The sequence below is a fragment of the Seriola lalandi genome, unplaced genomic scaffold, assembly GCF_002814215.2.
Source record: "Seriola lalandi dorsalis isolate HSWRI2012SDOR001 ecotype SW California unplaced genomic scaffold, Sedor1 jcf7180002054973, whole genome shotgun sequence".
In the NCBI taxonomy this organism is placed as follows: Eukaryota; Metazoa; Chordata; class Actinopteri; order Carangiformes; family Carangidae; genus Seriola; species Seriola lalandi.
In genome coordinates this window covers 1,196,942-1,213,186 of record NW_019525523.1, presented here as the reverse complement: position 1 = coordinate 1,213,186, position 16,245 = coordinate 1,196,942, and the positions used below count along the sequence as shown (strand labels likewise).

Genomic DNA, 16,245 nt, shown 5'->3' with positions numbered 1-16,245 from the left:
CTCACCCCTCCCTGCTCTCACCAACAACGCCACATTGATTCCACCTACACTCAATTTATATGAAAGCCCCCCCCCCCCCCCCCCCCCCTTTTCCACCAGGACTGACAAAAATGATAAATGACCAACCCCTTCCTTCCTCTGCCACCACCTCCCCGTGCCTCGCGTTGGCTGTCTGAGGCACTACAAGCCTATTTCTCCCCTCAGAAATCCAATAGAGTGAGCTCCCCCTTTTCTTAGAAGTGTACATTTTTATTTTTTGCAGGAGGAGAAAGAGAGTTGGAGGGGGGTTAGTCATTGCTTCAGGTCCTTCCTATAATTTCCAGACATAAACATGTCACTGGCGTAATTTCAACCCTGCAGGACATCCATATGCATGATGTCAAAACATCAGAAAAGACGAATGAAGGAAATTATTATGTATTTCAACGGCACACACCCTAGGATCTCTTCTCCTGTGGCTGCTGGCTAATAGTCTGAGATGTCACTCAAAGATGAAATCATATGCAGAGCCTTCAAAGTGGGGTCAATTATTTCTCTTTGTCAAAGGCTTAATCAGTCCATTCTCTCGTTATGTATCTGATTAATCCGTCCACTGTGTAATCACATGAATCAGATTGCAGTTAATTCAGACACGACACCTTTTTCTTTTGTCATGTGTGAAAAATAACTTGACTGTATGACGTCTTAATGCAGTTTGATCTTACTGCAGTATTTTCTATACTTGTCTTTTCTTGTTCTCTGTGCCGTCCTTGACTCTTTCTCAACTGCTAATAAAGGTCTGCAGTTTACAAATGATGTCTTCCATGTTCTCAACTGTTTTTTTTAATCTACAGATCCAGTGTCCCCATGCCTGTAAATGGGGCACAGAGTGTCTATAAATAGATATACTGTGGTAGTGAGCTGCCGGTGGTTATCAGCGGGGGGTGGGGTGTGTGTGTGTGTGTGTGTGTGTGTGTGTGTGTACTTTCTATGTGCTGCATTGAAGCCGAGGCTATCGATGAAGGCACAGGTTCCACTCTCGCCACTCATCCCCACAGCCCATGGGAGTAATACCACTGAGGAAAGTCTCCATTTCACATCTTAGCTCCACCGTTCCCTAATGACCCTTCCTTGCTTAGTCTCCACCCCTCCACATTTCTCCCATGGCTCCTACAGCTCATCCACAACTGCTTTTCCCACTGTGAGGTAATCTATTTTACACTACCTGCCTCTCTCAGATCCCCCTGTCCCTATAGCTCCTACTTGAGAGCCTAGATCTGAAGAGAACAGGAGGTTTGGGAGTCTGTCTAAGATGAAAAAGACTAAGGGAGTGCCATGTATATTTTATTCTCTGGCCTCCGTGTTTTTATTCATCTTGGTCTTAATCGTCTCCACATAATATGAATGTGTAATCACGCCATAATGCCTGTGCCTGCTTAGGTTATCCTCATGGAGGATGATATGTGTGTTGATGGGATCTGACATGATCCCTCTAATGGAAGTCTACGGGTGGGATCGCGCTCTGTCTGGTACAGAGTATACAGTACAGTAGTGGAACAGAGACGCCCCAATTCTCTCTAATTGTCATTGAACACACTTTTTCTGTCTTCCCATTCTGTTCATAATTGCTCTTAGGAAAAGATTGCACTCCCTTGTCTGGATTTGAAGATGAGCCTCTGCCTCTTTGTCCCATTACTCTGTCAACGAATAACATTGCAATCATTTCAATTATGACAGCGCTGGGATCGAGGTCTTCAAGTGGGGCCTTGAGATGTAATTGGAGGGGCACGGACGAACTGAGGGAAGGCATTTTTCTTCTGTGAAATTGCCTCAGTCTTGGGGACAGTAAATTGAGGTGCTGAAAAATGATGTGATAATTCAGCCGCATGGTTTGGTAGGGGAAATGGTCTGAAAGTCACTTTCTAGAGAATTAGAAGGCAAAACTACATTTCCCTCCCGAGTCCTCTGTCCTTCACGCGGTGGCATGAAATGAATTGATGAGACAGAGGGAGAGGGAAGTGTCGGTGTAAATGTTTGCAGCTAGAATGAAGCTGCCTGCCTGCGCATTCAGATTGGCTGAAGGGTGGGAGGCGGAAGCTGGAGTGAGGATACGCCACCGCGTTCCACACTATTTCACGGCCTGAGCCTTTAATCGCAGCAGCCACAATGGATGCATAAAATGGAATTCAAATTTCAGATTGATTGATTCTATATTGATGAATGCCAAGGCTGGCTTAAGGAGGAAAAAAAAGTAACCTCTTTGAGATGGCGAGTCCTTACTCCTCTCGTGTGCCTGTTTGTTGCTTTAGTCGTGCTTCAAAATATGAAAATTCTTGTTTTCTGACGTTTAATCTCTCACAAGAAAAGGTAGGAGGCTGAATGCAAATGCAGAAATTTGCTATAGCTTTGCTTATTACTGCTCGTGGTGGAGAATTCCAACACAGTAGTCACAACACTTCAAACTGTTGGGTTTTGAGTTTTATCACCTCATGTTTTAGTAAAGGCCTCTAGATGAGCAACATCAAAACAAGGCAAGGAGAGAAGATACTTAGCATTTCAACTTCTCTCTTAAAACAATGTTCAACCCTCGCCTTCCCCACTCTATTGTGTCTCGTTTCTTAATCCCCTCAAGGCACCTTACACAGTAACAGAGCTGGCATAAGCACATTTGGTACTGTTTGCAGTGTCGAGATTAACAGGATTACAGATTAGGGATTACATTGGCGTCATTCTTACCCATTTAACCTTGACCCATGCCCCACTCAAGCGATTCAGACGGTCAGACCAAACTTGTTTTTGTGTTTGTAAGACCTGAGTGTTTGCACAAAAGCTCAGTAATATTTGTTCAGGAATAAATACAAACAAAACGTGTGTGCGTGCGCGCTTTGTAGTGAGATGACTGGGATTGTAGATTCTTCTAATGAGTCTCTCGGGTCTGTGTCCGCTGTGATCGAGCAACTTTGGTAGAGGCACATCAATACACAGACAAAGACAGAAAAAGTGACAACAGTAGCCTTTTGATGAGTGTCCTATGGATCACCCCCCTCACCCCCCCACCCCCCATTTCCTTCTACACAGTTTCCATGCCTCTGAACACAACGTAACTCTTGCGTTTCCATGGAGAACGTGCTGTTGCCAAGGCCTTCAGTGATTGAACACAGAGGGTCGTCGTTTATTTCTGTCAGTCAGCGACGAGGGGACGGATTGAGGAGAAGGGGGCAGCGCTGGATCCTCAGGGGCTCGGAGGGTCCAGCGCTCCTTTTTAAAAGTTTATTTGTCGAAGGGATCTCCTACTGCTGGCTGACAGTGTTAATGTACTGACTCTCATCGCGAGCCCTAGGACACTTAGTGTTATTCACACTTTAAAAGAAGTGCAACCACAGTGTCGGCGTGGGAGGGTAAAAGGAGAGAAAGAAAGGGGGAGGGGGCAGGACGTGCACGGCTACATATGGCCAACCTTAGCGTTGTTTACCCAGAGAGTTGTTACAGCTGAGGACCAGGCTCCGTCCTCCTGTTCCTCATCGTCTCTCATTAATCTAGCAGTATGTTTCTGGCCTGCTTCCCATGATGTAGAGCGTGCAGGTTTGACTGACCACCCACCCTGAGGGAAAGCATTAGTCTGTCCTCTCGGCCGTCACCTGCTTTTGTTTATGCCGCCACTTCATTCTGTCACCATCATTCAGCTGCTATAAAATAATGAGGGAAATATTTTAATTGATGTTTTCAAAGCCTTGAGATTGATGGTTGCCCTTGGGGTGAAAGTCTCGCTCATTTCTCCCACCAGGGTTTTGTAGTCGAGCATCCTGTCCTTTCCTCTGCTTTTGTCCCCCCTTCCACTTCCACTTTTGAATATCTCCCTTTTCTTTGTGCTTTGCTTTTGCTCTTTTCCCTCCTATTGGTCTACGTGCCGCCTCCATTTAGGGAGACATTACAGAGTTCATATTAAGCCTGAGCTCTCTCCATCATCGAGAATGAAAAGGTTGGTTATCAGATACACATCAGTCTCCATCTGCCTCTCCTTTATGCATGAGTTAAGATACTGACTCTCTTCAGCAGACTGAAACACCCAGGGTCTCTGCGCACCTTTCAGGCTGCTCTTTACCTTACGGATGTGTCTGCTGGCTATACCTCTCATCAGCTTCCGCTAACATGAAAAATTCATGTTCACCTTTCTTTCCCGTCTGCATTTTTGCATACATTATTTTGGAGGACGGAGATGTTTTGCGGTTGCATCCTGGCTTCTTCTAAGGTATGAACGGTGCATAAAATAGAAGACACATTAGGTGAGATGGACGTGCAGACATTTGAGATCCATTAGCCATTATTCTTTTCAGTATGTGCTATACCCGCATCTCCATTATAGTCTGATGTATTATACTCTCTATTTAGCCAGCCTGATCTCACTGCTTCACACTTGAGTCCTTGAGCTTTCCCTTTATTTGTGTCAGCTTCTCTCTCACTCCCCTCACTCAGGCCATAACCCACTTTCTCTCCATCTCCCTCTCCCTTCCTTCCTTCAGTTGTAGCTCTCTCTACCACAGAGTGAAGGTCAACATTGGGAGGCGGTCATCACTGCTGTGAATTGGGCAAGAAGTGAGCTTTTCCGTGCCCCTGCTCTGTTTGTATTGTGTCACCACTTAATCTGTTCCCAAGACATGTCAACAGTGTCATTAGAGTCACAGCAGAGCTTGTTGTCTTTCTGCAGACGTTGGCCAAAGATAACATTAATCATTACCAGAAAATGACTTTAAAATAGCTTCTTTCTGAAAGGGCAGGGCTTAGTGATATGTGTTTGACGTTGTTATTGCATTATAGATAAAGTTATTTACTTGTATCAATATGATAGGGAAGGATGATGCGTGTAAGCATGTACTGATGTTCAAAGTGAAGAACCGTGTTTCTCTGTTGTGCTTGAGTTCTTTGTTACGTCTCTGCCTCTCAGATGTAATGAGTAGCTGCTCTTTTCTCTTTTTTATCGTTACAATATTTAATATCTTTTGGTTTTTGACTGTTGGTTTGGAGAAAACAAGCTGTGAGAGGACTTGTCAAGTAGGGCTCTGTGAGCTCATGAGTGTTTTTTTGTTGTTGTTTTTTTTTTTTTACAGTTTCCTGACATTTTGTAGACAAAACAACTAATCAGTTATTCAGTACAATAGCCAATGAATTAGACGGTAATGAAAATAATCAGAAGTTGCATTTGTAGATACAGCCGAAAGTCAACATTACTAGAATTTGGCGATGAGAAAGCTCATCATTGTAAGTTTTGATTTATTTATTTTTTAAGTGGCAACACGAGCCCTTTGGCCAGGAGACCTGAAAAAACAGTTGGGCTTCAGCGTGTAGTGTTAAAACTTGTCTCCCCCGTCTTTTTTTCTGCTTCACTGTTTCGAGCAGCAGTCACTTCCTGTGGCTAATCATACTTTGATATGCGGTGGCACGAACCCTGGCTCCCTCAGAAATGAACAAACAAGGTACCGGGGGGATCTTCAAGCGACCAGGGCTGTTGGTTTTTGTCTGCTCTGCTGCGATACATTCTCTGAACGCCCACTGTTCTTTCACGGCCTCTCTTTACATTAGACTCTGCCTCCCTGTGAAGAGGAAACTTGGACACGACTCAGAGAAAGAGAAGTGTGATTTTCTTCCACTGCACTCGCAGGGAGATTTAAGGCATCCTGTTAAGCTTAGCTGGAAGGCCTAGAGGGGGCAGAGATACTCGCCAGAATGCTGACCTTGATTACATTAGAGGGACAGTTATGTGAGCTTGATTTTTTAATTTATTTATTTATTTATTTATTTTTTTCCGCCTTTATACTACTGTGTGTACACGAATGATAACTTCAACGATCAAAGGATTATCTTTATGGAATCCTCTTAGAAATTATGTATGATGTGATCTGAATTTATCTACAATCAGACTGTGAAAAATCAAACATTATTGATTTTAATGCTGTCGGATGGAGAATAGTTAACTGTGCTGAGCATAGTTTAGCCACTCCTGTATTTTTAATGTTACCCCCCTATAATTAAAGATCGGTTTATGGTGTTACTAATAAACCCTTTGATGGCATTATCAGATCTATTTTATGTCTGATTTGAGTCTGATGAGTCTTGATGGGTTTGGTGGTCACTGTTTAATGTCTTCGGGTTGAGAGGGGTGTGACTCTGCTCTAATGTGGTATCTAGGGTTTTATAAAGGGATGTGCGTGCACCTTGATAGCTCTCTAGTTTAATGGACAGAGCATTTCCATGCAAAGGTAATGATGCTCCGTCTCATTTTCTCCACCAGGCGTCCAAATGGAGAAATGATGTCTTTTTGACTAGCTCGCACGGTTCTCATGCTGAATCTTGTACTTTTCACACTTGGCTTGATGGAGACTGACTAAAGGGCTGGTATATTAACATAGGTCTGCAGAGGGCTTGGATATGTATATTGAGCGTGATGAAGGGTTTTCTCCCAGAGTAAAGGATCCTATTGTTGCCAGGTCTGTCTGTCACTGTCATCCACTCCTCTGCTCTTGGATCATTTCCCTTCCATCAGCTTGTTTTTCTCCCTTCCCCTGCACTCCATTTTGGTCTCGATGCTGTGAGGATTTGAGGGAAATAGAAGGCGAGTGTCCCCGCGGGTGATGGCTTCACTTGTATGCAGTCGCAGAGTCCTACTGGACTGAATTGGGAATTGGCTCGCCCCGAGGCTTTGTTGTCACTCACATTCTGCCTATTGATTGTGTGGAGGCTGCGGGAGCGGGTGATTTTTGTGTGTGTGTGTGTGTGTGTGTGTGAACACAGGGGTTAGGTGTGTGTGTGTGTGTGTGTGTGTGTGTGTGTGTGTGTGTGTGTGTGTGTGTGTGTGTGTGTAGGGGGGGAATTGGCAGCTCTTAGTTTGTGTAGGTGAGTGCAAGGACTACTTTGGTGTGAACTTTTGGAGTGTTGGCACTGGCAGTATACACACGTCTCCCACACAATACTAAACCCACACAACACAAGAAAGTGATATGTAGTTTGTTCTATAGGAGCTGATGCTGTACTTTCAGATTTTAACATTATTTCTCTTCTGTCATTCTGTTTTTCTAGGTCAGGAGATTCGATCCTGAGGGAATGGTGCTGGTGAGATGACCTGCGTGACCTCACTTTCTTCAAGAGATCATTCTCCAATCAAAAGAGTGGAGCCAAATCTAGTTGGTACATGGTTGGCAGGTTCACATGATGGACAGGTGATGGAGTCTTCCATCATCTTTCTCCACCAGTGACTCGGCCTGCCAGCCCTCCCTCCGAGGCATAAGTGTGTACCAGCGGTCCAAGGCCCCCTATTTCTCTGCCATGGTGACATAAGCAGCGCTGCAATATGAGGGAGAGCCAAAGTGAGACCGTCTCATTTCTTTCTCCAGTAGCTGCTGCAGCTGCTACCTTATTGCCGTTTGTATTTAGCTCCACAGCGAGACTGACTTTGTTGTGAATAATCCCTGCTCACCGTTTTCTACCCACACCGAGAGAGACTGCCCCCAAGGCGTGTTGCTGGGCCGGTGGGGCGGAGCGGTGTGGCGTGAGACGATGCTGGGATGCGTGACACGCCTCCGTCGGCTGGTCCGTCTCCTCCCCCTGCAGACCTCCCTCCTCCTCCTTTTCCTCTTCTGCACCGTCAGCGTCTTCATCTCTGCCTACTTCCTCTATGGCGTCAAGCGGGAGCTGGAGCCATCGGGAGGGGGCGTGTCCGGAGCCGAGGGTGCATCCGCCGACTCCGACGACCCTCGGGTCACTCCGTCCCGCCTGCTACCTCTGCGGAGCGTCTCAGGGGGCCCCGGGGTGGATCCCGGAGGGGCCAGGACAGATCCTGTGGTTCTGGTGTTTGTGGAAAGCCAGTATTCTCAACTGGGTCAGGAGATTGTGGCCATTTTGGAGTCTGGCCGGTTCAGGTACCGGACTGAGATCTCTCCCGGTAAAGGGGACATGCCCACATTGACAGACAAAGAGCGAGGGCGTTTCACGCTGGTGATTTATGAGAACATTCTCAAGTATGTAAACTTAGACGCCTGGAACCGAGAGCTGCTGGACAAATACTGTGTGGAATATGGAGTGGGCATCATTGGCTTCTTCAAGGTTAGGACAACAGCACACTCCCTCTGCCTCCCTCCCTCTCTCCTCTCCCTCCTCTCACTCACACCTTCTGCCCTGTCCATCTGGCTGCACCGTCTCTAAGGAGATAGGATTCACAGGGTTGGAAAGACCTGCCTGGTTCAATATCACTCAGTCCCACTGCACTGTATCTCTTATGTTCTGTCTCTCTTGTTTTTCTTTATTCTGCAATCTGGCCTCCTTCACTCTTCTTGCCGAGTCTCTTGTTTCTCTTTCCTTGTTTTCTCTCCTTTCTTTTATTTTTTCTCAACATTCAGTCCACTCTCCTTCTATATCTCTCTTACTGTCTCTCTCCTCTCTCTCTCTCTCTCTCTCTCCCAGTAATCCTTAGCTGAGCCTGTTTGCCCAAGGCCAGTTTTCAGGTCTTATGGTTTTAATCACCATCTCTGAGCCATGAAAAGAATATAGAAAGATATGTGAAATGGTGGTGCAGAGATCTTAGGCAGTGTAGGTGAAGGTCAGGGAAGCCTGCTGGGATTTACCATCTATTGGGAAAGGAGGAAATGGAGTGAGGGCGTGCATCCTAATAACCTGGACACACAACATCACGCTGCTATGTGAACCCAACCGTTTGCAGTAGAGCCGGACTGATATCCACACAGTTGGCGGTTTATTAGGTACACCTAGCTAAAACTGTGGTTCTGGTATTTGTGAAAAGCCAGGATCCTCAACTTATAGGTTATAATATTCAGGTTTTATTGAAACTGTTTTAGAGAGGTGTTGATTCAACTCTGATGTAATCGTGGGGGATTGTGGTGCTGTTGAGCTGTATTACATTATTCCTATTATTTTTTCCATCCCATTTATATCAATAACGGTAGGCTAAATAACAAAAACGACTCCCTGCCATAGGTAACATAAGTCACTCTGCAGGGTTACATACTTTAGAAAAGTCTATAAATGAACTTCATTTGGTTGATGATGACGATTATTATTATTATTACTATATTTACAAATACACCAATAGAATCTATGGGGACTAAACTAATAAGGAAAGGTTAAAGAAACTAAGATTGTCTGTTGATGTATGCTGTCACCAGCACCCACACACGGTGGTGAAAGAACTAAGTAAAAGAGCAGGAGAAAGTAGGGCCGTATATCTGTGGTCATAGGGATGTGAGAGAGTCAGAGAATGACAAATGTGGCAGGGAAAATTTCAATGAATAATCACCGAACCCTCAGTCTTTGAATTTTAGAGGGCACAGCAGGAGGTTATTCATTTTGACTGCAATCTTGGAGCATGGCAGATTGAGCATAGCAGGTAGAAGCTGCCTCATGCCTTCACATCTGAGTAGGCCTGACATTCCTTATTTCACACATGATTGGAGAAAATGGGGAATTATATCCAATCCATTGCTGTCTTCATCACTCTGGTGTATGATGAATCTGTGTCATTTCTCTCTCTTGTTTCTGTCTCTCTGTTGACCAGGCCAATGAAAACAGTCTGCTCAGCGCGCAGCTGAAGGGCTTCCCCCTCTTTCTTCACTCTAACTTGGGTCTGAAGGACTGCACGGTCAACCCCAAGTCCCCCCTGCTCTTTATCACTCGGTCCGGGCAGCCCCTGCCGGGTCCTCTCCCTGGGGATGACTGGACCGTTTTCCAGTCCAACCACTCCACATACGAGCCCGTGTTGCTGGCCAAGACCCAGTCAGCCGAGAGCGTCTCATCGATGGGGCAGAACGCTGCTCTGCTCCCATCTGTGGTACAGGACCTGGGGCTCCACGACGGTATCCAGAGGGTCCTGTTCGGCAACAACTTGGTCTTCTGGCTGCACAAGCTGGTGTTTGTGGACGCTGTGGCCTTTCTGACAGGGAAGAGGCTCTCGTTGTCCCTGGAGCGCTACATCCTGGTGGATATAGATGACATCTTTGTGGGCAAAGAAGGCACACGCATGAAGGTGCCTGATGTAAAGGTGAGTTTTTGTGCACAACTTTGCATTTGGAGCGTTAGGAAAGTTATCAGAATAGAAACTGAACCCATTGTTTTCGACAGCACTTTGCAGAAAAATAAAAACTGCCTCACACATTGCATGTGCTATCCTCTGCCAGTCATACAGAAACCCCTTCTTCTCGCTCCTCTTCTCCTTTTGAATGCGTTCGTCCCAGTAGGCCACTCAAAGCTGACAGGCCCCACTGCTCACACTGTCACAGAAGCTCCACAGCAATGAATATTTCAGGGGCCCAGACACATACAAAGAATGTTGAAAAGTTCCTTGCGCGCGTCCCCTCAAGAGCAGAACAGACCCCCCTCACATGTGGAGGCAGAGGGTATAAGAAAAAGTTATGGAAGAAGCATCAAGGCCTCCTCACTGGCAGCGCAACAGCGAGCTTTTAGGAACAAATCACACCCTGACAAGACGGAGAAATCTGAGAGAGTGAGAGAGGGTGTGCGCTGGGAGTCTCATCCAGCGTGGAGATCAAATGAAACAAACACCCGAATCAGAGGAGAGCAAAATATCAAACAGAATGAAGGAGAGGAGTGAGGCAACTGGGAGTGGATGTTGGATGTTTACCGAAAGAAACTTGCAGAATGAAATATGTATGCGGGCACGCATGCGCCGGGGTGTTCACGCTTTCCCCATTAATGTGCTCGTGTACCACTACGAGCGCGCCGTGTATTGACCCACCCTTCTTTTCGTATCACTGTTTCAGGCCCTGCTGGAGACACAGAGGGAGCTGCGCACCCATGTGCCCAACTTCACCTTCAATCTGGGCTTCTCAGGGAAATTCTTTCACGCTGGTAAGATGTGTCCTGTGAAGAGAACCTCTGCTGCTGTTCACTCAAGCAGAGAGACGAACATGCACTAAACTGAAAGAGAGAACACGCCCTGATGTCGATTAGATTCACGTTATTTTAATTTCTCTACTCCTTTCCTGTTCCTTCATGTCCTGACTTTTTCTCCTGCTGTTCATCTCCCACATTCCTCGCCTCCTTTTCTCATCGCTGACCCCATTTCACCTTTTGTTTCTTCTTTGTCTTTGTCCATTTTTATCTCCTCCATTTCCTCTTTAACCTTCACGCCTGTTTTTTTTCCCTGTTAACCTCCCTCGTCCCCACCCCACCCCCCTCCCCGTCTGACCGTCCACCCTCTCTCCATCACATCCAGGGTCTGATGAGGAGGACCTGGGAGACGACCTGCTGCTTTCCTACGTGAAGGAGTTTTGGTGGTTTCCGCACATGTGGAGCCACATGCAGCCACATCTATTCCACAACCAGTCCGTGCTGGCCGAGCAGATGTTGCTCAACAAGAAATTTGCCATGGTGAGTCACAGGGGCCAAAGGTCAGATCACAGCGTTGGGAGAGCACTGTGACCAGAGCTATTTTTTTTTTTTTTTTTTTATATCCCATTCCCCTTGTTCGGATAGGCAATCTTAGGCAAGGTGTTAATGCTTTTTTTTTTTTACTGTAACTCTTTAGATTTCAGTCCGGGTTGTCCGCATGATCTAATACTACCGCAAACACAGTAGGTGTGACTGTTTACATTGCAGCCAAACAAATTCATATGGTTTTAATAACAAAGTCGAGGCACCACCGATCTGTTTTCATGCTGCTCATGGTGTGAGTAGTTTTCCACGCAACAGCAGGTCACAGTGCAGTTGGTTACTTTGCTGAGGAGTTGGAGGTGTGTCGCCAGTCGCCTGCAGCTCTTCATATAACGGTTCACTGTGGATGCTCCTTCTTGTTCAATGGCTCGCAAATTAAAAATGATACACTGACAAAAAAAAACAATGATGAACATGACCATGGTTTTTTTTTTAGATGCTTTTTTGATGAATGATCAATGTCATCCCAATATGTGGCATTGCATTTCCTGAGCCTGCTTCACAGTAAGAGCCAGTTGAACGCTGTGAAGCAGCAGCAGCTTAATACAGCTCTGACATGGTGTAAAGACAGTAACCAGTGAGGTTGATATCAGTGAGATAAAATTACACAGGATTACATGCTGCATCATTTTCCAGTGGTTCCTTCATGCTTAAGCAGGGACTGTGAATCCAGCATGGGAGTGGTGGACTGCTAATAATAATTACATCGAGTGGTTATTGCAGAAAATGGCAATTATAAATTATATCTAAAAAAAAATGTGGTCTGATGTCAGGAAAATATTCAGTGTTTTAACTTTAACATTGAGGAACTTAATGGGTTTTGGTCATCTGCTCTCTAAACTGTCACTCATGTATTTTCATACTCCAGGAGCATGGGATCCCCACTAACATGGGCTACGCTGTGGCACCTCATCACTCAGGCGTCTACCCTGTCCACATGCAGCTGTACGACGCCTGGAAGAAGGTGTGGGGCATCAAGGTGACCAGCACAGAGGAGTACCCACACCTGAAGCCTGCTCGCTTCCGGCGAGGTTTCATCCACAGCGGCATTAGTGTAAGACCAATTTTCATCCACCCAGGCATCCATAAGGCCTCATTATCTTGTTACCTCTGGCTTGTTGCTTTCCCTCCACTTGGCTTCTCAACATCCATTACCTTTTCTGCCAGTAATCCCTTTCAGGCTTGTTTTTCACCATCTACATATGCTATCCTTGATTCATTATTTCTCCATCTCCACCTCCTCCAGTTCTTTTGTATTTATTCTTCTCTCAAGGCCAGCAGTTACTCTCTGTGCTGCATTTGTCCATCATCCTCTGTTCCTTTTCGACTCTGCTTTTCTCAAGTCTTGTCTGCAAAGATGCCGAGCAGAATCTTATTTTCATTTACTCCATATCGCGGAGGCAACAGAAGTCCTGAGAAAGCCAATCATCTCATTAGTCTGGCTGGGCCGATGTATTCGTCTACAGTGTGGGAGATGATAATATTGTCAAGTGAACCCCTCTTGCATGAGACACCTATACCTAGCAGGCCTCAGCATCATAACAAAGACTGACATATCTAGCAACAGCATAGCACGTGTCTGCACACAACCAATCAGTGAAATGTCAACAAAAAATCCTGAACTTTATTCGGCTTCAGAGTGCTAGCTGGTGCTGAATAACGCAGAACAAAATTAAAGTTGAATAGATTACATTCATGAGGTTCAAAAGAGAGAAAAAATCTTATCTATTTCTTTCCCAGGTTGACCTTCAGCACTGATAGGAAAGAGTGCAGCCTCAGTCCAGTTCCTTTGTAGTGTTGGCATTCAGTGGGCCCTGTGTGGTTTCAGCGCTCTATTCCTGTCCTTGAGATTGTGCAGTGCAGTCTGAATGGACAGTTTCCACTGCTTACTGATGATTGATATTCAGTTCCTCAGACACTCCAAACTGTAAACGCATTTCCATGAATTTCCATATAGACTCAGAGTGAATAAGAGGTTTGCTTTGGCTAGATGAGCTGCATAATATGAATGTTATTGAAAGCAAACAATGTGTGGAGTAACTGCCTGGAGCACTGACAGCTCCGCTCCACTCTCAGCAGAGGGCTGATGGTGTCTGTGTGTTTATTTGAGAATACAATTCTTTGATTTTTTTTCTTTTTTTTTTTTTTTTTGCAATTTTGGTTTGGTGAATTTGTGCTTGTTTATATCACAGGTGCTGCCTAGGCAGACATGCGGCCTTTTCACACACACCATCTTCTATAAAGACTACCCTGGCAGTCCGAATGAACTGGACAAACTCATCAATGGAGGAGAACTCTTCCTCACTGTTCTGCTGAACCCTGTGAGTCAAATACACAAACACGCGGCGCAGCTTTTGTCTTGCACACTTGGAAACCCATTTAACTGGTGGTGTAAATTGAAATTTAAATGAGGGACGGGACAATGGCTCGTCAGTGACTCATGCTGTGATGTCTGCATTGTACTATCTCTTTTTACACTATTTTGAAAGCTTCTTTTATTGGAGCCGAAAATGCATTCTGGAAAAATTCCTCTTATTTGTCAACATGTTTTGTTGTCAGATGATAAAAAAAGAGGTTAGAAAAGGTTTTATTATTTCCATTTGTGCAACAAATGTCACCCTGCAGGTAACTGTGTTCTTCTATGTCTGACTTCCTTTTTAACACGCACGTGTTTTAAGTGGCTCATTACTCATCATTCATTATACTGTATAGCCATACAAAGGTTCAAGTCAAATTTTATGATGATTATTTTCTTGCTTGATGAATTCATTGTTTGTTTAGTTTATGAAATGTCAGAATAGAGCAAAAAATATTCATTATAATTCCCGGAGCTCTCTGCGAACATCTTCCAGTGACTCGTTCTATCTGACCAACAGTTAGCATTTTGTTAGCATTTGATCATCAGACGTTCAGCATTTTCCGTTGATCTGCTAATCAGCTAATCAGCTAATTGTTTCAGGTCTAGAAAAGTTCATATCATGGCACGTATATACAATAGTGCACACAGTGTGTATCGCTCATCCCTAATGTAGACCATACTTTCGCTGCTTGTTCCCTCCACCCACAGATTAGTATCTTCATGACCCACCTGTCCAACTATGGGAACGATCGCCTCGGCCTGTACACCTTTAAAAGCCTGGTGATGTTTGTCCAGACTTGGACCAACTTGAAGATGCAGACTCTGCCGCCTATTCAGCTGGCTCAGAAGTACTTCAGCCTGTTCCCTTCTGAGCGGGATCCCCTCTGGCAGGTGAGAAGAGGAGGCTGGTGATGATCTCATTTATTTATATATTTATCACGTTTCCTTTTTTATTTGTTTGGCACAAAAGCCAAAGTTTGCATTTGGTAGTCATTTTTTGACAGCAGTAATGGAATACTGCAATAACAACACAACATAGCTGACAGTGGTACTGTAAAAGAACACCTTGTTGTAACATGCCAAGTGGTATCCCTTTAAAATATTTCATTATACAGCAATAGCTTGAATCCTTTGCATACATACCTTATATAGACACAGTGTGTGGTACTGAACAATACATTGTTTTGTTGCTGGACCTTGTTACCCATCCTAAGGATTTAAGATATCTCCTTTTGTTGTTGTGCCTGGACAATGTCCAAGTAAACAAAGGTCAACCCGGCTTTTCTCTTGTATTCTTTAATTTACATATTTGTTTCGACTTTTGATTGAACCGCACTTAAAAACAAAGGATTGTTTATCTTTCTGTCGCTACAGGATCCATGTGAGGACAAAAGGCACAAGGACATCTGGTCCAAAGAGAAAACATGTGACCGCTTCCCCAAACTGCTTGTCATCGGGCCTCAAAAGACAGGTGAGACACAGTACTTCAACGCCCCCTACAGGACGGAGATGGAGATGGAAATTAAAATAAGTCTTATTCACTTCAGGACAGAAATCTCGAAATCTTGCTCTCAGTGGTTTGAATGAGGTTGTGATTATTTCTTTGAAAGTAGTAGTAGTAGTAGTGGTAGACTGATTGTTGAGTGTAGAGCGAGAGTAATGATTTGTTTTCTATGTATTATTGTCGTTGCCTTTTTTCACCGTGTGATAATCTTCACTGTACTGATGATAGAATATGCACTCCCTTAAACCTGCTCTTCTCTGTCTTTTATCTTCTCCTTCTTTTCTACACCACTCGTTCTTTCTTTGCCCTCTCAGGGACAACAGCGCTGTACCTGTTTCTCGGCATGCACCCTGACCTGACCAGTAACTACCCCAGCAAGGAGACCTTTGAAGAGATCCAGTTCTTCAATGGACACAACTACCACAGAGGCATCGACTGGTAAGAAACCTCCCAGCCACTTCAGTGCTGGGGCAGCAGTAAGCAATCAGCTACACTTACCAAGTGTAGTTATAATGGGAAATGTTACCATTACATCAAATAATGCTCGTATCATTTCCCGCGGTTTAAACGTTCATTTAATTTGGAGAGTTCAGTCACTCTCTTCATTAACTTTTTTGCCATTAATGTCTTTCGTTTAAGTATATAACCAGATGGCATTGCGGCTGAAAAGTTTGGCTTCCTCTGATCACTAGTAATGTTTTGCATGTAATTAGTGTGTTAGAACAGATGCTTTGTTTGAGTGCAATGAATAATTGTCAGTAGTATAACTTCAGTGTAGGAAACCTCTAGATCTAGAATCATGTTTTTTTTCCATATCTACATATGGGAATTCAGGTGATGTATTCAAGGCATGTAAATTTACAAAAACATGAAATAACTGTGAAAAACATAATAGCTAATCTGACAGTTGGCATGTTTCTGTTTTAAAGAAATTGACATAAAGAATCAA

General features: G+C 44.6%; 1 protein-coding gene across 1 annotated transcript in view; it reads left to right on the top strand.

Annotated features, from left to right (window-relative positions):
* ndst1a (N-deacetylase/N-sulfotransferase (heparan glucosaminyl) 1a) overlaps nt 1–16,245 on the top strand; it is a 39,202-nt gene that overhangs the window by 19,046 nt on the left and 3,911 nt on the right. The window contains exons 2-10 of the mRNA XM_023396169.2: nt 7,051–8,073; nt 9,539–10,021; nt 10,761–10,848; nt 11,216–11,370; nt 12,302–12,487; nt 13,626–13,754; nt 14,501–14,683; nt 15,167–15,263; nt 15,611–15,734. Of these exons, the coding sequence (XP_023251937.1) occupies nt 7,528–8,073; nt 9,539–10,021; nt 10,761–10,848; nt 11,216–11,370; nt 12,302–12,487; nt 13,626–13,754; nt 14,501–14,683; nt 15,167–15,263; nt 15,611–15,734 (1,991 nt within the window). The 5' untranslated portion in view covers nt 7,051–7,527. The remainder of the gene's footprint in view (nt 1–7,050; nt 8,074–9,538; nt 10,022–10,760; nt 10,849–11,215; nt 11,371–12,301; nt 12,488–13,625; nt 13,755–14,500; nt 14,684–15,166; nt 15,264–15,610; nt 15,735–16,245) is intronic.